Source organism: Poecile atricapillus, chromosome 7 (assembly GCF_030490865.1).
Source record: "Poecile atricapillus isolate bPoeAtr1 chromosome 7, bPoeAtr1.hap1, whole genome shotgun sequence".
Lineage (NCBI taxonomy): Eukaryota > Metazoa > Chordata > Aves > Passeriformes > Paridae > Poecile > Poecile atricapillus.
Genome location: NC_081255.1, coordinates 3374576 through 3399740, shown reverse-complemented (window position 1 = coordinate 3399740; position 25165 = coordinate 3374576). Strand labels below are relative to the sequence as shown.

Below are 25165 nucleotides of genomic sequence, written 5' to 3'. Positions count from 1 at the left end.
TCTTCTATCCAGAAATAAACAAAGATACCAGATTTCCTGGCACTCTTTGTGGCTACATGGGCTATATTTAAGAGAGATTATTTCAGCAGCTTTCACCTTTTCTCTCAGGGAATTTTTCCCAGGAAATAGAATACAGTAAGCACCTACAATATTCTGTTGAATGGTTCTTCTAAACCTGCACTAGGCAGCAGAGAGGAGGTAAGAAAGCAGAACTGTCCTCACTGAGGGACCTGACCCAGTACAGAAAGGAAAGGGTTCCACAGCTGCTGCCATGTCACCTTTTGGCTCCCAGAAGTTGGGAAGAAAAAAATTCAAGCACCAAGAAAATATGCCTTTGTTTCCCATGGCAGATGAGGAAGTCAAACAGAAACTCTCTGAAAATGAACCCAAATCCCTTTTACTGTAAGGCAACAGTAACTCCATAAGGACGGAGAAAAAAAATAGGGACTTGTCAGAAGACTAATAACCAAAGCACTGAGTTTACTACTGGTGAGATTTCATGTACAAAAACAAAGCATGTTATGCAAGACTTCATACCTAGTTAAACCAGAGCATTAAAGCAACAGCAGATAATGTGATAGAGAATCATTGTTTTTCAAAATACTTCATTGTTCCTTCCTCTAGTAATTAACAGAACATAATCACCAATGTAAATTGCTACAGTTTTGATGTAACAAGTTATGTCTACAGGCTGATTTCCATCTGTACATTTGAATTGCACAATTTATTGGCAGAACTCACTGGGGTAAATGGAGACCTCTGTTCTAGTGCTACTCTTCCTGTTTTGTAACAATTAGCATAATTAAATGGACATGCACTGGACTGCTACAAGAATCTCACTCCTTCTGCCTTTGTAAAACCTCCTTTTCCTTTTGGCTCTTGAAATTCAGCTGAAAATCCCCACCACTGAGCTACAGCCCTAGCATAAATCTCACAGCATGCTTAAAACGAGGTCCTGAAGCACAGTGTAACTTTTCCTTTTCTTTTTTTTCATTCCCCCTTTTCTCCTTCACAGATATGTAACCAGCCCTACTCTCCAACAAGCTGGAATCCCCTCGTACTCAAGCATCTAATCATCTTAGGACCCCTCTGATCCACTCAGCCCTCTCAAAGTCTGACTGCCTCTTAACTGCACCGAGAGTAAGCACGTGCTCCTTCTGACCCTGCAACCTCTGTCTCTCCTTGTTTCGCTTGCTCAACCTGCAAGAATTGAGGCTAGAAGCAGCTTTTATCTTCCTATCTAGCACTGCAATCTAATCTACTGGCATGGCTGATGGAAGCACAGAACAGAGGTCTGATTACCCAAATCAAGCTGTAGGATTAGAGCCCAAATTTCAAAATTCAGAACGTAGCAGGAATGCTTTGGACAATAATTATCAATGATTGCAGAAAATGTATCAGGAATTTTAAAAGAAAATGTACAAAGATGGAGCTCTGATAAAAGTAAGACAACCCTAAAACTCTTCTCTGCAGACCCCACAGCTTAATTTCATTGCCCTCCTCTTATTTTACTCTAATAACCAGCCTCTATTCTGCCACAACTAAGAAAATGTTAACATTCCTACTGGCCCACCTCTGACTTAAAAAAGAATGCTTTCAGCTATCACTTGAGTAAACAAATACAGAAGCTGGGCTGATGGGAACTTCTGTTCACTCTGAAGAACAGATGAACCCAAATATACTTCTCATGAGTTGTCCTTGTTTGAGTTGGGGCAACCCAACCCAGCAAACGTCAGCACTATCAGTATCTCAGCCACCCTGTTCCCTTACCTGTGCTCAATAAAGGCCTGGGCATTACTTCTTTTTCTGTTCCTGAGTTATTTTGGCATTTCTCAGTATTGTGCATTGACATGGTATTTCTGGAACACTCGGCAGACGTGATTTTTATGGAATGAAAGCAGTTTTTTTTCTGGCATTTCCTTTATCGTATATGGCATGAATTATTAACTCTCACCCCTCTACGAGAGCTAGAAGTTGATTCCAGTTCTCATTCACACCCTACGTGAGCTCTTCCCACTTTTCCCAGCTCTGCCACAGGAAGCTTTCTGACCAGGATATGGGGATGTGTGAGGTTTGTGTGACTACAGTTCACTATTGTTCTAGCAGACTGTGACTCCCTATAACGTAAGACTTTCCTCTGTCCTTGGATACCAGCAGCCAGCCACTCCAATAGGAAAAAACATCCACAGGCACTTCCTTTGACAAGACAGTAACTAGGAAGAAAAGCTGCAGGACAAAGCTTGTGACTCAAGCTGTATTTTGTCACAACTCTGTGTTCCATTTCTTGTTTGCTTGGGGTTTTTGGGAAGGGGTGGGGGGAGGTTAAGTGAGAAGCCCAGCTGGAGAGCAGCTGTGTGTTTTAACTCAGTGGCATGGGAAGTGTGCTGACAATTAACTAGTGGGCTGCTGCTGGAATCTCAAAGCTTTGGCTAAATATTAGAGAAGTGTTGGATTTCCCAAGCCACCCCAGGATCAACAGACATAGGCACCTCACACTGTAACACTATTTCATCCCTCAGAGAGCCTACAGCCTCACACATAGATTGCGTTTCCTTTTAAAAATAAAAAAAAAACCCAAACAAGACCAAAAAAAAACGACAAAAAGGCTGGTGAGCCTCACAATATTATTGGTACGCATGAGAGGTGGTGAAATGTACTCCACATAAATTCCTGGGGCATCTTACAGTCTGGGAGGACAGAAAGAGAGAAGGGAATGGTAACTCACCAACAGCTTCTACTTCTTGGTTCTGAAACTGCTTCAAGAGGTTCTGCACCCTACTCTCCATGTCAGAATTTGGCATATTGTTCTTCAGATAATCCAGCAACTTCAGCAAACACAGGTAGTCAGGGGGCTCCCTGAAATCATCCGAGCACTGATCAAGCCAGGCCCGTAAAACTGATGCTATTTCACTACAAGTAAACAGAGAGAACACAGTGTTTGCATCCAGATGGAACTAAGTGTATCTGTATCCAATAGAACAACAAACATGAGACATCCACAGTCCACCTGAAGTATCTGTGCTGAGCTGTACCACAGCCATGCTTAACAACCATCAGACATCACACACACACTATCAAAAACACAAGATAATTTCTTGGGCCACTGGGAAAAGCTCAATGTTTGCTCCATAACCACTCCCTCGGATGTGGGAAAAAAGCAGGGAGGAAACAAGGTATTCATGGCTCCTTCCCAGTGGAAATGCTAAATCAAATGCTTCTTCTATAGCCTTTCATCAGCTGCAGAGTCTAGGGACCATACTGGAGCTGCATATCCCTCCATGCCATGTTTCCCCCTTATCTACAATCTACAAAGCCTGCCTGCTCATGAAACTGTGGCTTTCATGGAAGAAAAAGGAGACAATCCCAACCTAACCCCCAGAGGCACCCACAGTGAGTGGGATTGCCTCATCTGGGAGGATAAAACCCTCGCTGCAGCACAAGGCTGCCTGTGCCAGAGTCAGTCTGGGAGTGCCAAGAGAGCTGAGCCTAGGAGACACAGTGATCCTGCTAATCTTAGTGATTAAAACTGTATCAGCAGAGTCTTGATTTCATCTTCAGCACAAACCAAGGAGGGGCTGTCAAATTACAGCACGCAAAAAGGGTGTCCTGCTCATGCTGGAAGAGCAGGAAAAAGATACTTAAGGAGTTGTAGGACCACTTGCTTGTAGGATCTTGCTCAGGGAAGTTATCCTAGACTTTCTTAGATACATGCAGCTAAAAGAACACCAACCCATCAACAATCCTTCTACATACTGAGGGGGATGAGGCAAAAGCAGAGCTGATGATTCAGCATGGTTTCCACCCTGTCTGAAGCGGGGTGATCGGTTTCCTTGCTCTTCCTGATTTATGCAGGTTCTCATCCACACCCATCTGTTAGATTGGTACTTAGACACTGCACAATATATGCTTGTGGGAATGCCCTTAGATGCTATATTTGCAGGGATTTATCATCATTTCAACTTGATTTTGTAAAAAAAAATACGACAATTTAAGCTATGGTTTTCCAGAAATAATCTGCACTATTGTTGACAATTTTCAACTCAGTGTAGCAAAAATAGAAAACTACTAAAAAATAACCACTTTTCTTAAAACATTAACCTCCTTATTTTAGAATAAAAGCCACAATAAACACCTAAACTTCCTGAGAAAAAGGCCCTGAACTTTTCATGTCTCCAAAACCATTCCTGTACCTCAAGTCTCTTCTAGCATAGGAAACTGTATTGGAGCTGTGTACTGGCACATTCCTGCTGCAAGCTGGGAAACCACATCAGTCTCTAGTTAACTCAGCTGCTCAGCAGCATCCAAAATAATCTAATAGTTAAGAAATGGTAAAGAGAGTTTCTCCCACTCTCTGTGTCTCATCTGAATTGTGTAGGTTTTCCACAAAACTCAATTAATTTTTAATACCAGACAGATTTCATACAAGTTGCATCCATTTAAGTCTGTTTTTATTTTTCCTTCTTGTTCTGATAATGTGGCAACTTTGAATTTTCAGTTTAAGTATTTGGAAATCTGTTGGTAATATTCTTTGGTTAGGCTTGCTGACAGGAGAAATGCTGGAATTGCAATTTCAGAGGAACTAAATGTATTTTATATCAAAATACATTTATATAAAAATATAAAATATATTTATAAAAAATATCATTTATTATATCAAAAATTAACATGCAAATATGTTCTGTCTTTCAGGTTTCATTGCAAGCTTTAGCACAACCAACAGTGCCAGACTAGCTCCATATGCCAAGGTCAGGAAAGACCACAACAGGTAGATGCTCCCAGACTCTCCTACCACCCTCCCAGTTTCATTTGCCCTCTCTAGCCCCACACACACGCCCAGAATTCTGTCACATCAGCACCAACAGTCACAAACACCACTGTGGTATGCCCAGTGTTTTCCTCTCACTCCCACCACAGGCAGGGAACACTGTGCCTCACTCCATGCCCAAACAGTGTATTTCCTCCTGCTCCTTGTTCCTTCTCCCCACCCACGTTGCAAACCATCATCCCCCCTGGTCCCAACACCAAAAACCAGGCTAGGTGTTCTATTCCTACAACTATTTACCAATTCAGCCATTATTTGGAAGGAAGAGCCTCTCCATGGGGCAAGTTCTTGTACTAATATTATTCACACACTCTCTACACTAAACTCAGTTTCCAGAGGCTTGGTTGGTGGCCACTTTCTTAAGCTGAACAATAAACAGAGCTTAAGACAGATACAGTCTCCCAGAGCAGGGTGAAGAGTTCACAGTTACAGACACTGAATTTGCCAGCAAAATCATTTCAGTCAAGAGGGCAAATAGGAAAGAGAGAAGAGGTACACTGTGATCTCCTGCTGCCCAGCCTTTCTACTGGAGCAAGGAATAATGCAGCTTTCCAGAAATGGGCTGGACACTTGCCCATATCTTGCAGTAGCTTTATATTTGCTGCCCTTGCAAAGAAACTCTGTACTCAACAGACTCAGACAGGAACAAGGGCCTTCCCAGAGCTCAGACAGGCAAGAAACACTACATTTTTCATGGGCTGATTATGAGGTATAAATTCTTCCTTTCCTGCCTATACAAAAAACCCTCAATGCTTAACTCCTGTGCTGCTGGCCACAGAATCCAGGCTCTGCTAAGCAATGCTTTCTAGTTTCACACCTATCAGAAAGCCTTCTGATTTCTACACCAGCTCTGCTTAGATCCCATCTCCGAAGGTTTCAGTCTCCAAAACCTATCCAGGTAGGTGGAGAAGTGTATCTGAGCCTGTTGTTCACAAAGTGGGACCAAGAACTCACCCACCCTCCTCTGCCCATAAGCTGCACAGAAGGTGACAGGGCTGTGGCAGCTCCAAGTCCTACAGCTCTGCCAGCTCAGCAGGGCACAGTGAAGGTGGCAAATGAGACCCTCCCACCACACTGGAATTCTGCCTGGCCTTGTCTCTACGGGGAAGATAACTCTAACAGTCCTGACAGGATCCAATAGCAATTAATGACAGAATTTCACAGAATCACCGAATTAACTAGGTTGGAAACAACCTTTGAAATCATTAAGTCCAACCTATGACCTAACACCCCCTCAGCAACTAAACCATGGCACTGAGTGCCATGTCCAGTCTTTTTTTAAACACCACCAGGGACAGTGACTCCACTACCTCTCTGGGCAGACAATTCCAATGCCAAATCACTCCTTCAGTAAGGAATTTTTTCCTAATATCTAACCTGAACATCCCCTGGCATAGCTTAAGTCAGTGTCCTTTTGTTCTGTCAGTGATTGCCTGGGAGAAGAGACTGACCCCCTCCTGACTACAACCACCTCTCAGGAAGTTGTAAGGTCTCCCTTGACAAAGGGTGTCCTTTTTTTTTTTTTCCCCAGGCTAAACAACCCCAGCTCCCTCAGTCATTCCTCACAGGGTTTGTGTCCCCAGCCCCTCACCAGCCTCGTTGCCTCCTCTGGAGGCTCTCAAGCGTCTCAAGGTCCTTCCCAAACTGAGGGCCCAGAACTGGACACAGAACTCCAGGTGTGGCCTCACCAGTGCTGAGTACAGGGGAAGAATGACCTCCCTGCTCCTGCTGGCCACACTATTCCTGATACAGGCCAGGATGCCTTTGGCTCTCTTGGCCACGAGGGCACACTGCTGGCTCATGTTCAGCTGCTGTTGACCAGAACTCCCAGATCCCTTTCCTCCTGGGCACTGTCCAGCCACACCATCCCCAGCCTGTAGCATTGCAGGGAGTTATTGTAACCAAAATGCAGGACTCGGCACTTACACTTGTTAAACCACAATTTCCAACCAAAAAGGCAAAAGCAGTGTTTTCATCCCAAAACAATTATTTCTAAAGAATGAGAAGGGAATCTCAACACTTAGGGATAATTAAGGGTAACCTCAACTTCAAAAAGAGGTTAAACGATTAATTTCTTTAAAATTCTGTAAGAATGTGCACAAAACTACTTATAATTTGCCAAATGCATTCTTAAGTCCATCAAGAAAATACTCATTATAGATGGCTTATTCCCTTTCCTCCAATGTCCAGGCAGTAACTCTCAGGCTTGCTTGCACAGACTAAATTAAGCCACCTGTATTTTCTTAGGTTTGCTTGTTAAATCAGAGGTAAAATGTAAGTAAACCACAAGAAGAGACTGCTCCAAGGGTGGCTTCTCATACCCAGTTTGTTTATAAATACCATCCTAATGATGACTTCCAGCAAATGATCAGCTCTTTCTGATTTGGAAAAAACTTGTTAAATAACATATGGGAGACTTTTGCTGGGACACACATAAAGCCACTAAGGGAAGAGCTCTGCTACCTTGTTTTAATTGAGATGTCAATAATTATTTTTTAATTATTTGATTTTCTGCTTGCTTCTGGTTGTTTTCATAACTCTCTCACTTTTCCACTGCCCTGTGTTCGCCTCTCATGTAACCACACTAGTTTCTGATGTTATTTGAGCTTAACTTTCTTTACTGGAATGAATGCTTGTTGCTCTCCCAAATACATCTTAACTGCTCCCCACCATGGATTTCCCAGGCATCAGAAGCTGCCAGACAATTTACTTCCATTTGTCTTACATTCCTTTGGTGTCTATTGTCCTTGAGTACAATCTTTCAGGCCCAGTTTTACTTCTGCAGTGCTGTAACTGTGCACATTGCTTTCCAGTGGGATTGTTTGGTTCAGAAGGAACCAAAAGACAAGGTTTTGGTCAGGAAGATCTGAACGCATAAAAAGCCATGGGAGAATGTTTGCTTGTCACTATGAAAAAACTCCAAATGCTGTGGTACTACATTGAAGGTTTTGGTATTTGCTGTTTTAATACAGAAGAGGGGAGGTGCAAGACATGCAAGACATGCCACGTGGTCACTGAGTAATTCCTTAATTTTCTCTATTTGAACTATTTCCCCCAAATGCTGGGGAATGAAACAAGGTTTCAGATTAGCTTAAAGTTGCTTTGTCTGCATTTTTCAATTCTGCTACATTCCAAGTTTTAATAACAAATAAATTCCACATTTTGATAATAAAGCCGATGCATCTATGAGCTGACATTCAAGACTAGCGAAAAATCCCCAAGTATTTTAATTCATTTCTGTGGCCTGTCATCCATCTAAGGGAAAGCACCACCAATGGACGCCAAACCAGCAAACCAAAGCCAGCAACAGAAGGAAACCACAGCCTTGTAATCCAAGAGGAGGCTTGAAAGGACTTTTTGCTGTTACTCGAGGATTCAGAAGCCATGGCAGTACTAATGATAGACCTATGGAAAGCAAACAAACAAACAATTATGGTTCAAGTCCACAGACCAACATGGCAATATTGTGTGCCTTTTGAAAAACCTTTCCTGCATGTAACCCCAGGTTTGTATTCCTGTATTTTTGAGTAAGGTCTCCAAGGAACTAGATTCAGTTAACATTAAACTTTTTAAACCAAATGCAAACATCACAGGCAAAGCTTGGACTGCCAGCCTGGACAGCTTTTTGTGTGTCTGGACGGGAATGAATCACTTCTGGGTACTGCACTAACACAAATCTTTAAAACTGGTGGCAGCCAGCTCAGTACCTCTCGCTGATGTACTAACTCAGTTCCCCAGGTGTCACAGGCTTAGCAAGGGATTCAAGTGCCATGGCCTGGCTTGGGACACTCACAATACCCACAGACATCTCAGGATCCTGTGTAGCCACTGAATCCCAGAAGGTATAAGCCGCTACAGTATTTTGTATTGTGAAAGCTTTATGTTCCTTTCTCAGTTCCAGTCTTTTGCCTGGTCTTCAACGTCAACCTTTGGGGAAAGCAGTGTCTGCTCTTTTAACACATCACCTCTTCAAATTCATGGAGCCTGTGCTTTGGGAGCAGCTATCTGCCAGAAATGGACTGATTGCCCACTAATCAAAATCCCAGAAATCAAAATTAACACTGTCCTTCACTAGAGAAGGAAAACAGCACGAGTTGCTCCACAGATCATCCTGCATAGAAAACCCAACCTCCTAACAGAGTTAACTGAGGAACTGGTCTGCTCCAAAGAGAAATCAGGTGATAGGTCCTATCACCAAAAGCATTATTTCTATCTCCTGGGCAGTACATTTTGCCATTTGGGGAGGACTGAAGGCCCCACACTGCATCAAGTGCTTGGCTTGCTGAGCCCCTTTCCAGAATACGTAAAGCTGCTGAGGATCTCAAGGAGGTTACTATCCCATTCAGGTTTTCCACGATTCTGCCTGATAAGGTACAACATGCATTCACATTAGACGTGGGTAAGATAAAGAACGGCTTTTTGCTTTCTTTCCTCATTTGCTTTTCGTCAGGTGACATGTACCAAACAACACATTTGAACTATACAACCTCATTTAAAAGGCAAGAACATAACTGAATTATAGCAGAAATTTTATGAGCCTCTTTAAATCTTAACACAATTAATCATGCTGATAATTTGTTTGTATTTAATATATATATATGGTTTTATTCTGAATTGTCACACACCTTGGTGTGTTTCACATTTTTTTGAATGTGAACAGAAGTCAGTCCTAAACTAAAAACCATGCAGAGAAGACAGAAGACTCCAAAGACAACAACAACCTACAATGAGAAGGGAAGTCTGCCACCCCTTGACACAAAAACATGCAGCATGAGACACAGCATAAGGCAATCTTGTTGATATGTTAACAGGAAGAACAAAAAAATTACTTTTAAGAGATAGAGGGTCAAATAAGCTATTCCTTTCAACTCTCTTATCAGACAATTAAGAAACACAGTATCACATTCCTGGAAACACAAGCTGAAGTCCACCTAACTCAGATGTTTAGCTGGAATATATGACTGTTTCTGGACTTTATTCTTCTGTTACTTGTGATCATGAAATGTCTGACTGACTGAAAGTAGTGAGAAGTGTGAAAAGCAAGTTACTGACCATGAAAAGCTAAGGTGGGTCCTGATAGGGAACAAAAAAGGCAGGTTGTTAGAAGCTTACAAAATGTTTGATGGTTTTGATGAGTTTACTCACCACTCTAAGATCCAAAGTATTTTGAAAAGCATGGTAACTTTGTTTAAACCACATATTATATGTAATTAAGTCAGATCCCTGCTGAAAAATACAATTTTTTGACCACTCCAGCAGCCCAAAAAATGATAGGAATGATGTTCAAGTGAAGAGAAAATCCCCTTGACAGAAGGGGTCATAGGAGGGCACGTTTCTGAACACAGCTGAAGTGATCTTGGGTCAGTAACAACTACACATCAGAGCAGCGGTCTGGAATCACTGCGGGATCTGGGAACAGAAGGGCAGGCTTAAAGCTCCCACAAGCCCCTCTAACAAGGCTGTGCCACAAATGTACTCAAGCCCTAGGTTAGGATTTGCAGGTTCTGAACACTGAAGCAGGTACATAAACACTGTGTGGGATATTCACATAATTTAAAAAAGAACAGATCATTAACATCAGGCATTCTCCTCAAAATACATCATAACTCTGTACTACAAGTGCAAAAAGAACAGAGAATTTCAATGTAGAATGCAGTAATAACCTGTGGGCTTACAGAGCACCACACAGGAAAATGTTCCTTCCACACATACCCTCAATTTTTACTCCTCCTTCTTTCAGGCTCCATGAGGTACTTAACAAGTCAAACTCTCCTGCAGTTGTTCTTAACTTCTGCAGCATTTTTGTGTCAAACCAGTGGAAATGCTTTAAATTGCGTCCCAATTCTAATGGCCCAACTGGCTTTTTAAATCCTCTAAGCTGTCACAACAGGAGTCTGATAAATGCAAAAGATCTCTGGCCACAGACCACAGGCTTCCCCATGAGATGTTTTTCCTCTGAGAAATACAGAGGAAGAATGGCAAGAAATAACAAGACTCTACTGCTGCTTCCTCCTATTTCTCCAAGTCATATAAAACCAAGAGCACAATTATCTCATGTTTCTGTTCTATGAGAAAAGAGGGCAAATGCAATCATACTGGAATTATCCCAAACAAGAGAAAACCTGAACTACCAGAAGTACATGTTTCACAACACGACTACAAAGCCAAACACTTTCCCGATACCATTAATCGTATCTAAGAGACAAGCAGCCAGAGCAACTGAAAGCAATGGAAATTTTCAGAGAAGGAACATGAATTCATATTTATATGGGATCTGTTTAAACATACCTGACAAACAACTTTGTTGACAACTTCATTGTTGAACTTCTTATAGACACAGATTTGAGTAAAGATATCAAATTCACACATAAAAGATATCTTACGAAAGCCAAAGGATCAAAATCAGCTGTTCTGAACTACATTAATGAAAACTCTGTCAGAAAATTCATCAGAAGTTGAGCTACCACAGGAATAGGACCACAGGCTCCATCCATGTGTCTGTCCCTAGCTGTGCAAAGGTGTTATGTGCCAAGAGGGAAAAAAACATTGATGCAGCAGGAAGCAACTGACAAGGCTGGTAAACTATATGTATGTCAGGAGGAAAATAATTCCACTAAAAACAAACAAAGAAAGAAACAAACCAAAACAAACACTCTCCTACTAAATGTTATTTGCTTGCACTCACCTGCAGGTGTAACAAAAAATTGATGCATTTTGCCCAAAGCCCAAGTGACATGGGTAACATCTCGATTACTTTCACCGTTTTTCTCTCCATCTCATCATCAAAGTCCTCTGGGACCACAAAAAGTCAGCTGGGGGATTAACCCCACCATGGTTTATACTGGTGAAACTAATTCCTCATACCCGGTACAAATCTTTCAGCTATTTTGCATGAAGGATACAACTTTAGCTCATATTTTATGACTGAAATCAGGGGACATCAAATGGTTTGCCCAAAGTTGGAAGAGACCCTAGAGCTCAATCTGGATGGAAGTGTGGGAACGACTGTCTGTCTGTTATTGCTTCTACCCATGACATAATGTTACCTCCCTGGTGCCTGTAACCAAGTTTTAATTACCAGCTGTTCTTTGAGGAGTTCTCATAGCAAAATGGGACAAAAATATTTTACCAGCCAGGAAAGACTGAGGGTTGAGCTACTACATCAAGTCCCATGGGGCAAGAGGAACAGAAAACCAATAATGTTGACAAGAATCAAGCATCTTCATTCTGCAATCAAATATAACTACACATGCCACAGTGCATGTAAACCACAGATGTCAAAGTATGAATGCTGATGACCTAAGGCACATTTTACACCCAATGTCTAAAGATAAAACCCCAAGAGGATAGCCAAACCACCTTTTTTCTCATTTAAACTGCAGTTCAGAACAGCTTTGATATTTCTTTTGCAAATGAAGATGACCTCAGAATTTAAATTTCACTGTAAAAGCACTGTAAATCACAGGGCAATAATGGAAAAGATCCATGCACACATGTTGCCTGAGTCGCCCTCAGCTTTCCTCTGCAGGCATTGCTGTAATGACAATAAAATCACTCATAAGCAATAACCACTTACTGCCACAGGTAAGGCAGAGGAAACAAACACTCCTTGTTTGTTTAATTAGCAAAATGCTGGCCCAGATGTGTTCATTTCATGTTTAATTCCAAAATAATTTCCCTGCAAAAGATGACTAGATTGTATTATTGGGTATGCTACAAGATAATGGACATTTGGCCTTTCCACATGCTTGTTTAAGCATGCAAACAGTGCTGTGAATTTTCAAGGGAAACAACAGCTCTGCTGCTCACATCCTCCTCCAAGACCAAATCCTGCCTGGGCTTGCTCCACAGTGAAATCCAAACTTACGCCCTGAGTACCATCTCAGAGTCCAAGGAATTCAGGTTTGCCACTTCTCCATGGCTTGAGGTCTCCAGGTTTCCAAACCTGAAAAAGGAGGTGGATTTTAGAAAAAAACTCTAGTGAATAAAAGCAAATTCCCAAATAGTTCTCTCCCAAATTTGCCCTAAACCAAGACAGCATAATTTGTATACAAGTACCATAAACAACTACAAAGTGCTTCCAGCTCAAACTACAAGGAATCTTAACAGGTGGGCAGAATAAAGGACCTTGAAGATTATTTCATTTAGGAGGGAAAATATCCTAAAGAAACAGCCAGTATCTCCCAACCTAATTTGTTAATTTATATGAATCAGCCTGCACACAGGAGGAATCAACCAAAACGTCTTTGCACACAGCTCCAAGACCCTTCTGCCTATTTTCACTCCATCTTTTCCTAGGGCAATATTCCAGTGTGCAAGAGGACTGTAACAAAACCACCTTCCCAATACAGTTTCTGTGTCTCTAGCACCTGCCATTCCTAACAGCTCCAAGTGTTATTTCAAGGTTTCCTAGGTGACAAGTGCTAACTTTGTGCCCAAACTCCTGACATGAGAAAAGCCCACAATGCTGTGAAAACACCACTGGGAAACAGGGAACCCTGGGCACAACTCCAACAGTGCCAAACAGAAATCTCTTACCTACAAGGCACAACCCTGTGCTTTGCAGGCAAGATCATTCACTTCATTTCCAGCAGGAGTGCCCATTGTTTTAGATGTACAGCTCCGTAATTATCCATGAAGAATTCCATGGCTCCCTACAGGCAGGTTTAAGAATAAGAATACAAGCTGATTCCATCCATTTAGGTTTATACATCTCAATTAATCTGAAGAGTTAAAACAAGTGCATCCTTAAGTGCTTGTGCTACAACAACCTGGTAACATCAGACAGAGAGAACAGTTTTTGTTCCAAATGTTCATGTCAGAACTGTCACAAACTGATCCAAAAATATTTCAATGGATGGAAGTGGTGGTAGTTTTATGCTCCTTTTAAGTACTGGTCTAAGGCTTTGAAACAGAGAAATTAAGAATTAGGAATTAAGCATAAAGAAAAGAGCAGAAGAAGGGGGGGAGCTGACAAAAACCTATACTGCTCCCACAAGAGCAAGAAAAGACTGAGACAGCAAGATAAGATAAAGAGCTAGAATACACAAACAGGATGCAAAGACAAAGGCACCACAGGATAAGGGGATTCTTTGGACCCCTAAGCCGGAAGGAATGGTATCAAAGTCCAAAAGGTGGTCAAAGGACTAAAAAGAGCATGCACAAGAAGACAAGGTGAAAAGTTCAGCTAAGGAGGAAATCGCTGACCTCATCCCAAAGACCTCCCCCCTGACGATCACTGCGCAAAGGGGCGTGGAGCTAATTGCAATATGAAGTGAGGACAGGCTGAGTTAGGAAATGAATATGTATTAGGCATATTGTGCAACCCTAGTTTGTAAAGGATAAAAAGAGAAAGCCAAATCTCAAAAGTGTGCATGCTTTTCAGAGGAGATATCCCCCATGCACCTCAGCGCTATACCTATCATACCTATATATATATATATATCATACCTATATATATATCATACCTACTCTTATAACTACTCTGTGAGTTGTAGAGTTTTTCTATCCCCATATCATCTTCGTATATAAGAATCACAGATCTGTTGTTAAGGGGATAGGATTTCACTCTCCACTGCCACCTACTCTGTAAGATGCCTAAAACACATCTTAGCCAGTAGACAAAATGCACTTTCCCCCTGCTAGAGATTTTTTTTAAAGAAAAATTAAATTTTTATATTCAGTTTTCAAAACTTGCAGTTAATTTTTTGAGGAAAACTTATTGAGATATGTCCCAATATCATTGTCCTACTATTGCATGGAATATTAAATATGTCTTTGCAGAACATTAGGCACTTGTGTTTTAATCCCACTAGAGACACAAGCTGGGTTTCACAGGAGAAATCTGTAAGACAGCAATAAAGAGCAGGCAGTTTTCTGTGCAAAACTGGAGAAGGATACAATGCTTCCTTATGTTGCCAGATATAAATCTCTGCCTATCTTTCATCTTTCCATGAACAACAGATCATTAAATTCGGGTTAGGAGGAGTTAACAACACAACTGATTTAAAGAACAGCCTTTCTGCAGCCTTCCAGCACTCTCCTCTCACCAGCTCCCAGACAAAGAGCCTTTCACTGCCCAGCCTTGTAGGAATGCTTTGCATACAAAAAGAGACAAGAGAAACAAAAGGATCCTGTAGCCTGCAGAACTTTTCAGCCTTGCATTCGGGAAGTTACAGACTACACTCAAACAGACTAAGCAAGTGAGACTAGAATGTAGTGGGTAATAATGAATGTTTAAATACTGGAAAATAGAGTGGAAAATGCATCCCTGCCTCTCTGTTAAGAGAGAGGGAGGAAAATACTCTGAATAACTCAGAAACAATAAGGAAAGGTGGTCTCTGCAACAGCCCCAAAGTCCTAAATAAGCTTGTAAGCATTGAAACAAGCAATTTGGAAGGCCAGATCCTCAGGAAAAATAAGATGGTTTGAATCCTACACACATGGAGTCATGGAATTGAAATCACTTCTTTAGCTGAATAGACACGCCACCTGATATAAAGGAAAAAAAGACAAAATAATAGATGCTACAGGAACAGAAGTGAGTCAAATACTACAAAGCTGCTGTCTCAAGTGGCTCTGCTACTGCAGGACCCATTCCTTTGAGCCTCCCCCTCTGCCTCCCCTGTCCTCTCCACATGCCCTCCAGGAAACCATCCTCCTGCAAAAGGAATGACTGGGAAAATAAAAATAAATTTAACTTGTTCTTTGCTGTCATTACCCAGCTCCAACTCTCCCACCAAACAATTTCAATTCCCTCCTCTGTAAACTGCTTCAGACAGGTACTGGTTGCTACTTTCTCTGCCTGTGCCAAGCACAGCACAGCTCTACTTCTGAGGAACATGGTTATCAGGGCAAAATACATCATGGAATAGAGGAATTTGGCCTCCTTCTAACCTCATCTGGATAGCTAACTAACTCTGGCTTCCATCACTCTTTGGAATACCCCCCTGCGAATACCAAAGACACCACACTGTATCCGCATATCCAGGGCCAGGAGAAGCCGCTCTTCTTCCCTCCAGGAACTTCCATGGAAGGCTTCCACATCAAAAATGCCAGCAGGATCTTTTTCTTTTAACTCTCCCTGCCCACTTGTACTAAACAGCTAGAAAATATCAGAAGGTACAGTGTTAAAAGCTTGGCAAATTACCAAAACTGTCTGCTGCACTTAGATGCCAAACTCCGATAAATGCTAAAGGGATGTGGATGTTCAATTACTCCTAAATAAATAAATGTGGAAACACAAGTAGTCCTACTCCCTTCTCAACATACCAGCCCATGCTCAAGATTTTGTCTAGTGACTTCTAAACTATCTTAGAAGAAAACCTTTATAGGCTGAATCTGGCTGAAAAAAATCATAAGGCTTCCGTCTCAAATTTTATCAAAAGCAAAAGGGTAATGTGAAGTCCTGAAGGAAAGAAAATAAAAAAATGAAACAACCAGATAAGCACAGCATCAGCTTTTTTATTTGCTCCCCTGACTCAGGGAAGAGCGCCTCTTTTGGACACCATAAATGCTTTCTGCCCCAAACTCAGTCAGCACTGCACTGCTTAGACAGGATACTCTGCAGACTGCATCAAAGGACCAAGAGGTTTCCCCACACATTTAGGGTACAGGATATGCACATTTTCCCAAGAGTCCCAGGACTTTTTGTGTAAGTTGGGTTTGTCTAAGTCCAACACATTCATCAGACAATTCTGCAGCACTGTATCCACAGCAAATCCAGCACAAATTGAATGCACCGGGCTTGAGGGTGATCCAGCTTCCAGAAATAAATTGTGGAGGAAGATTTACAGTGAGTATATACCTACAAAACAAAATATCCTGCAAATGATGTGGATGCTGTTTCCTCCTCCTCCTCTCTCCCAAGGAGCTGCTCACCTATAAAAAGCTGGAAGGGCCTTTTTTGATCTGGTCATATCACTGTTCTCCCTTGGACCAAACAACAAGAGCTCAGAACTTCTAATTGTTCCCTTACTCGACAACCCTGCTCTATCCCCAAGAATAAGACAGGGCTCAAGCTCTTCAGATGAAACTGAAAGTGACAACAAATGCAAAACTGTGCCACTTTTCCTTTTTTAAGAGGTTTTTTTTAAAGAGATTTTTTTCTAAGAGATGGAAAGTTATTTTTCATTATTACTTCACTGGCACACAAAACAAAATACAAATTATGCACTGATACCCACTTTAGTCTCTATACTCTGATTATTAACAAGTATCACTAAAACAAAGTTGCAAAAATGCAGGCTCTGGGGCACTTCTTCTCAACTAATCTAGAGATGAAACCCAAGCTAGTAAAATCAATTACTATTGATCTTTTTTATTTTTTCTATTTTTTTTCCTTATAACATCTGCTTTTCTTCACAAATCCATATTCCTCAGCTACATGTAAATCAATCTAACTTTTATAACTTGAATTTAATCTGTATTTTTTCCCAAGCCATAAAATTCAAGATTATCCATTATGTACAAAAAGCCATGAGAAACATCCATGGATTCTTAAGCACTACACTCCTATGATTTGTGAGAAGAGAAGGCATGATGGATTGGCATTTAAGAAACAAAGAGAAACACCTAAGGAAGTTAAAGCTGCTGGAGGCTGATGGGAGTTTTTCTCCTGGCCAATAACTGGCCATTTCTGAGAACAGACAGTATAATATATTTCAGAGAAATAAGGAGGTGCCTTAATAAGCTGAAATATTCTTTTGTTAAAGCTATGGAGATGGACAATAATGTTCTGAAAAAAAACTCCTTTAATTAATGAAAGAGTATTTTGGGGAGAATGGAGTATTTCAAAGTGTGGATCTGAGCAAAGGTAATTCATTGATAAAGCTGAGTGAATGGTGAAGTAGTTGTGATCTCATGAGATCCTGGAACAGAAACAGAGAAGTGAGAGTTGTTGAAGATTTGTGGCCCTTAAGAGACAAAGAGAAAACTTCTGTTTCCAGAGAGGCTCACTGAGACAGATGAAGAGAACTTTTGCCTTTGAATAACTCATCCTTAAAATGACACCCCTTGACCTAATGGCCCATGAACACACACACCTCAGAGTGGTGTGAAATGAGAAGAAAGAACTGATGGCAGAGTTTTCCAGGTGGCTGGCATCAGAGAAATAGAAAACCATGAGAAAATGGTTTTCTTGTGAAAAACTCCATAGATTTACAAACGAGGACTTATTTTTCTCTACAAAGACTACTGATGAAAAGACTATAGCAAACTTGGGACTGTTTCAACCACCAGGTTTTTTTGTCTCTATGTTGTCAATTAAACAAGAGAATGGTTGTGTGGTGAGGAAAAAGGGTTTCTAGAGGTTTTACTCTGGTTTCTTATTCTTGTAGTTTTGTTAATAAATTTTCTTTATTCCTTCTAAGTTTTAAGCCTGTTCTGCCCTTCTTCTAATCTATATCTCACAGCAAGAAATGAGTACATTTTCTAGTGATTTTGTAGCTAATGTTTTAAAACCACAGCAGAAAGGAAGGAAGTGGTAACCTCCTAGGATTTTCTGTGGATCCTGTCATGTATTATAAAAGGCTGGGGACAATGCTGACAAGATCAGGCAGCCCATTCCTCTGAAGGGGTTATTGTAGCTTGCTCAGAGAGATACACAAGCCAACAAGAAAAAAACTGGGCTTAGAAAAGAGAATTCTGTTCTACGGAGACAGTTCTCCTGGGATTTCCTGTCCTCTCCAGACATTTTCACTTCTTTAAATCAGTGTGAGAGGAGGAAGGCAGGGTCAACTTCCTCAGAGCCTCAATGTTTTTATGTTCTTGTATGTATCCACTGGCAATTTTTATAATTTCTCACATTCTGAACTAGAATTGGGATGGAATGAGAGAACAGTCAGTGTAACTGTAACCAATTCTACTCTCCAGGATGGCTGCTCTTTTCTCAGCTGACTGCTTACCTGACTGTCAGGTTGTTACTATTAATATCATCTTTACTAAATGAGCCAGACAGCATTCCTGCAGAGCAGCCAGGATTATCCTTTTCAGATAGAAAAGAGAAGCACAGATAATTTATCCATGCCTTGTTCCTTATCTACCTAGTGGGAGAGCCAAAATGAAACCCTAAGAGTTCTTATGCCACTTTTCTGTCCTAATTACCTAATGCCAGAGCAACCATTTTTATGAATCACAGATTTTGAAAGTGCAGCAAATATGACACGCCCAAAATAAGACCACACCTGACCCAGCCGTGTGTCAGTTAGAATTTAGGGTGAGAAACTAATGCTGTGTGTTCCAAGCATTTATGCAGACACAGCAGCCATGATTTAACAGTCTGACCCTAAAAGCTATTCTTAGAACTTTCAGCAGTTCTTGGGCTGTCTGTAAAAATTTATAGCTGCACATTCATGTGCTGTAATAGAACAGGAGAGCAAATTCTTTCTTGTGTTTGTAGAATCCCTGTTCTGAATCAGCAGCCCCCAAACAGAAGAGCTAGGTCTGAAAATATTGGTATCCAACAAAATTTTAGAATCTATTCTAGGTATGACTTTGCAGCCCATGCATTCTGTTGAGTTTTTCTGAGGAAACTTAATTTTGCTGTGCTGGCCCAGTTGGGTTCTTTAGCAGCCAGACATGGCACACTTTCCTTACGTATCCTTTGAGGAGTGTTTGGAGCATCACTGTATTTATAGACTGGATGTTTATGCTGAAATTCTAAATTTTGCATAATCTTAACAACAGTTTATTAAATCTACACCCACTAAAAGCAAGGGAAGAAATTCCTGACAACTCTCCCCTGTTGTGTAAATGATGGGTCCATTTCCACTGCATAGCAGTGGCTCTTACCTGTCCAGAAGAAGTTCCAGCACTGCCCTGGGAGATGCAAATGCCCTGTATGTTGCAAGGAAGATGCTGATGTAGGAAAAATCCGCATCTCCAAAAGCTGTAAGAAGGTTCTCCACCAGTTTCTCCAAAGTTCCAGCTTTTATAGCCCTGATCTTGGATGTTTCATACTGTCTGACAGTGTGCTCTGGGGGTAACTGGTCTCCTTCACCCTACAAAAGGAAAGAAGAGTACAAAAATCAGGCAGGAGACAGATCCCTGACACAGATAATGTCCTATCTTTGGCCAGGAGATGGCCATCACCAGTTACTAAATGATTTTGTCAATTTTTGGTGCTCTACAAGCACCAAATTCTGTATCAAGTAACGGAGTTTTCAAGTAACTTTATTTTAAAGCATTTCTCTGACATGCTCAAAAAAACATTTTACAGTGTGACCACTATCAAGTTAAGTCATGATTCCACCATATATTATTACCTAAAAGGCAATCCATTATCCCTCAAAGAGTAATATTACTGAAGGGAACAAAAGTGGTAATTCAGTGTTTCATTTAACTTCTGAATAAACATGAAAACTGACCATAATTTAAGCACTGGCACTTGTGATTCCCTTGCTGAAAATAGTAAGCTTGGGGTGTCACACAGCACCCAAGGCCAGAACACACTTGGTGCAAAAGTATTTCAAGATACTTTTATAAGGAGGGTGTCAAACTCATCTCACAAACAAGGCCTTCTAACGCTCCAATTTTCTCTTAGAGTTTCCACTTGGCGCAATATCTGTCCATAAATCTACAGTTTGGGATTGTGTGTGGGTATGTTTTTTAAACAGCATTTGTTTTAAATGCTTACAGCCTGCTTCAAGTCTGAAAGAACACTTCCTTAAATTATGCCATTATTTAGAGGACAGTTCAGAAAAGTATTTTTGTGACTGGTTTAAATCCTGTTTTGTAAAGTATGTGGGGAAAAATGGGATTATAAATAAAAATCATCCAATATTTACTCAAACACCTTGATACTAAGGGCACAAAGATAGCACCACCAACCCTGGCTCAGGACACTGATGAAACACAAAGGAAAAAAAAAATCTATTAATAGGATAATTAAGAAGAAATACCCCACCCACTTCCTATTTACATCATTACCCTCCACTGCTTTAGAATTGTTTCTAATAGACATCCTTTTCAGTTTTAAACAATATAGATAACTTTAACATCATTCTAAAGCTCTAATATTATTTACAAAGCTCTGCTATCTTATTTCACAGATTAAAGAGATCCAACAAACCCTTGCTGCAACATTAAAATAAAATATTACTGTTTGTATTAAAAAAAAAAAAACAACAGAACAGACTAGACATGGAAATATTTTGCTACATTTTGTTCCATGGATCTTATGGCTTTTTAAAAGAAAGGTGTGTAACTTGCAATATATCTGACTTAAAGGTGCATCTGGAAACATATTATAAAAATGTACTAAAACTGTATCTAGAATTATGTTTGACACTGTCATTACTGAAACGTTATCAACAGGATATGTTGTCACCACTATGTAACTCTCTTACATTCAAATTTTCCTTAAGCAAAACTTGGTTGCATTAAAAAAAAACCAACCTATTTTCTTGCTAACTCTTTATCTTACAATTATGATAACTTTTGAAAATAATTAGTTACACAATAAAACCACTTTCAGACAGGGAAGAAATTTGCACCACTGTATTTAACTCTTAATTTTTGATCCAGCAGATTGCCCCACTCACAGTTTAATGGTTTATGGGCATATTTACTCAGGGCCCATAAAACCCTCTCATTCACTCTTGTGAGTATATTCAAAACAAGGGCAGAATCTGCTTCCCAGACTGATACACGCACAAAATTTTCCATTAATTGCAACACTACAACTTCCCCAAGACCTCACGTTGGGAAAATGTTAAAAAGAAACAAAACAAAACAAAAAAATCCCACCAAAGCAAAACAAAACACAGTTTCTGAAAAATCTAAAACTTTGTCAACAAAATATCAAACTGTTAGAAATCATTGTGAGAGTTCTGGGACTGCTTGTATTTGTATTATTTTAGCAATTCTGCCTGTAAGTTTAAAAGGAAAAGGGACTTGGCAGACAAGCTCAGTAACAGGCTTTGAGAATAAGACCTTGTGGGCTGAGTTTCATGCTAACAGGAAACTGCTCAGTCTGGATTTAATCAAGAGGGCATCTCTTCACTGACACAACCCAAAGGCTAAGGAGCTTTCATGTCTCCTTTAGAGCTCTCTGCTCAGAGGAACACTACTCACTGCCATGAAAACACACTCCTAAAGCTCTTTGCAATTTTTGACATGGGGGCATGGTGACCATGCACTGTTAATGGTATCAATAAATTACACCTGTTTTGCACTGTTTTGTGCATCCAAAGAACGAAAAAAGCTCTCCAGCTCCTCCTTGTCTCCTTCAGCACTGTGTCCAGTGGTCTAGAGACCTCAACATTTCAGGGCTTCCATAACTTTTTCCTGGTCCTCTAAAATAAAGATATAGCATTTTATAGTCTGATTTTTATCTTTTAAAATCTCACTTTGATTTTTCAGGCAACAGATTATAACCTTGATAATCTGCAAGTGTAACTAATGAGCAAGTAGCTTCCTACAAGACAGACAACATCTTTCTAAAGCAAATGTAGAAAGATTAAATGGAGGTATATCTTTGCAAATCCTCATTTTCTGAGGTTGTGTGTGTACTGATGTGTAATTCTAACAGGTTTACTAACCCTGGGCAATGCTGTACCTTCAGAGGGGCCCACTGTCTTTAAGGTGATCCTCTTACAGCTCTACAGCACAAAATATTATCTTGCTGAAACAGGAGAACTCCATGCAGACCAAAACACATCCCGGCTGAAAAGCTTCTTCCAAACACTACCTGTTAAGCTCCAGTGGAAATGTGAATTAACTATAAACACCACCATCACCTAAATAAATGCTACAGCCTAGCAAGAGGGACTAGAGTCTCAAGATAAAAAAACTCAGATCAGTTCAGAACCGGGCTGGTACTCAATCAGACATACAAGACTGTAGTCATTGTCTTAGAAATAACACTGGAAACAACTGTTTTCATCCAAAAAAAAAACCACTGCTCTGCAGGCTTTTCCTAATGCAAACATTATCTGTTGAGATTCTGGAAGTAAGAATCAATCAAATTGGTTTTTATTATGCAGACTGGAAAAAATACTAAAACAACTGGGATGAACAATAAGAAAAGGAGATAGGAAATATTCTTCAGGGTCAGTCATTTGAAACATTACCACTCCACTAAAGATTTGTTTTATTCAGAAATTCTACATTTATTTTCAGGAGCATCTAACTAACACTTTAAATGCATTTTTACCAATTTTGACAGAATTTTAAGTGCTTTTCACTTTCCTTGAGACTTACTTCCTTGTCTTCAAGATGGAGAGTTTTCCACTCTGTTTTTATTAACTTACTGGACAGGCACCCTATGCAGGAATACATGTGCCTGAAGTGCAGTAACTTGTACATTAACTCAAAATAAAGCACTCTAATCAAGATTGTCTGTTTGTCTAAATATGAGTCTGCTTTAACCTTCTGAAAGTACGAATTAGATGCTCTTTGTGATTTTAACCTTATTTTTTTCACACTGCTTCCTTACACACAGGTTCTCCAACACATATCTTTAATATCAACACTCATGCTTGGGGGGAAAAAAAAAGGAAAAAAAATCAAATCATTAAATGATTAAACTTGAAAAGCTCCAGAAATATAAGCATCCATAATGTCAGTCTAAGAGAGGAAAAACCTAAAATATCCCTCATTTAACATGCAGATACACATCATTAAAGAAAACAGCAAGACAGAAGTTGTTTAGTTGTCTTAGGCAAGTATTCTGCAAAGACATTAACAACTTTTTTGACTAAGTGTTTCCTTCCAACAAAGACCCTGATGGAGTTTATAACTGAGTGGATAGAAAGAGGATTGTGCTGTGGGTGCAGGACAGCCAGACCCACAGTAGCTGACATTCATCTGCACTGACTCCCAACTCCACCACATGACCGCTGAGCAAAATAATCCTCTGAGAAGTGGCGATTTTGCCCAAACAATGCCACACAGCAGTGCCTGGGCTAATCTTATCAAACAGTCACAAGTATTTCAAGCGTTTTGGGCCAGGCTGTTCCCATTCCCACTTCCTCCTGCCCTCAGTTCTGTGGGCCCGCCAGAGTTAGAGCCCTGCAAATCCCACCGCTGCACTCTGTACCCAGCTACAAGCACAGAAAACAGTCTGCATGGGGGAAAACTGAATTTGGAACAGAATTTCCAGCCTAGGAAAGCGTGACCGGCAGTGCACGGCTTGGGTGGACACTGGTGGATGTCCTGTAGACAAAGGCAGATGCTTTTATCCTACAGTGCACTTGGAAATCAAATGAAATTATGCCAGAGCTCTCCACAAAACTCTCAACACTAACTCTCACTTCCTCATTTTGGATACTTTTAAAAAAACAAACAACAAAACCAAACAAAAACACAAACAAACACAAACCAACCAACCAAAAAAAAAGCCACCAAAAAACAAAATTCTGCATACTGAGTACACTAAACTCAGAAGCCAAAATAAGTTTATGAACTCTTTCCTGAACTCCGAAAAGGAGAGGTATTCCTGGATTCCCAAAGCTCCGCCCTTTTCCTTTCCTTTCTTGCCACATAAATACCCATTCTTGGCAGCGACCCAGAGTTTCCAGGACCAATTAATTCCATGACCATGACACAAAAGGCATTCTTGTTTTCTCTTCAGAGCTCACAGCCTGGTTAGTATCTGTCTGAAGCGCTGGCAAAGTCACCAAAGCTGTGGGGCAGATTTAGAGGGAAAAAGAAAAAAGGAAAAAAGCCTCTTACACAAATGCTGCTGCTCAGTTAGGACCTTTTCATTCCATGGTGCTGAGGTATGCAATCTCACACCTTCTGAAGTGATGCAAATTTAGACTCATCTGGATATTGGTGAATTTTGTAGGACCAGCTCTACATGAATCAAAGTAAAAGCAAATAAGTCTAATTCACAAATCACCTCTCCCTGCATGCACCCAAAGGAATTCTAGCAAGTACATTGCTAAACTGAATCTTCAAAGAGGTCTAGGTTAAAATGCCATTGTGCAGCTCTTACAAATGTTGGAGCTTATCCACCCATGGGAACATAGAAATTCTTGCTATGAATTTACCCACTCAGAAGCATCTATGCAGCGAAGGAACATAGCCATATTATTCACTGAAAATCAAGTCATCCAAGAGGTTCACTGTGCAGCATAGAAGATTTTTAAAGAAAAAAAAAATCACCTGAACGGCTCCATATCTCCATCTCTACCTTGTATGATTTATGCACTTACCTTCTCGTTGCTTTCTACCTACAAAAAGTTCCCTCTTGTCCTGCCTCTCACCTCTGCTCTTGCTAGGAAGACTTTTAACAAAACCAATAGAAGGCCTCTCACCCTCTTCTCTTTGCTGATTTGGTGTCGTCATTGAGTTAACTGAACCTAAATCACCAGATTACTGATTTTTCTTTTTTGTTTG

General features: G+C 40.5%; 1 protein-coding gene across 2 annotated transcripts in view; it reads right to left on the bottom strand.

Annotated features, from left to right (window-relative positions):
* RGL1 (ral guanine nucleotide dissociation stimulator like 1) overlaps window positions 1-25165 on the bottom strand; it is a 55035-nt gene that overhangs the window by 15109 nt on the left and 14761 nt on the right. For both annotated transcript variants that reach the window (XM_058843375.1, XM_058843376.1), the window contains exons 3-5: window positions 19613-19821; window positions 12690-12767; window positions 2726-2910 (exon numbers count right to left, since the gene is read on the bottom strand). In XM_058843375.1, coding sequence (XP_058699358.1) covers window positions 2726-2910; window positions 12690-12767; window positions 19613-19821 — 472 coding nt within the window. The remainder of the gene's footprint in view (window positions 1-2725; window positions 2911-12689; window positions 12768-19612; window positions 19822-25165) is intronic.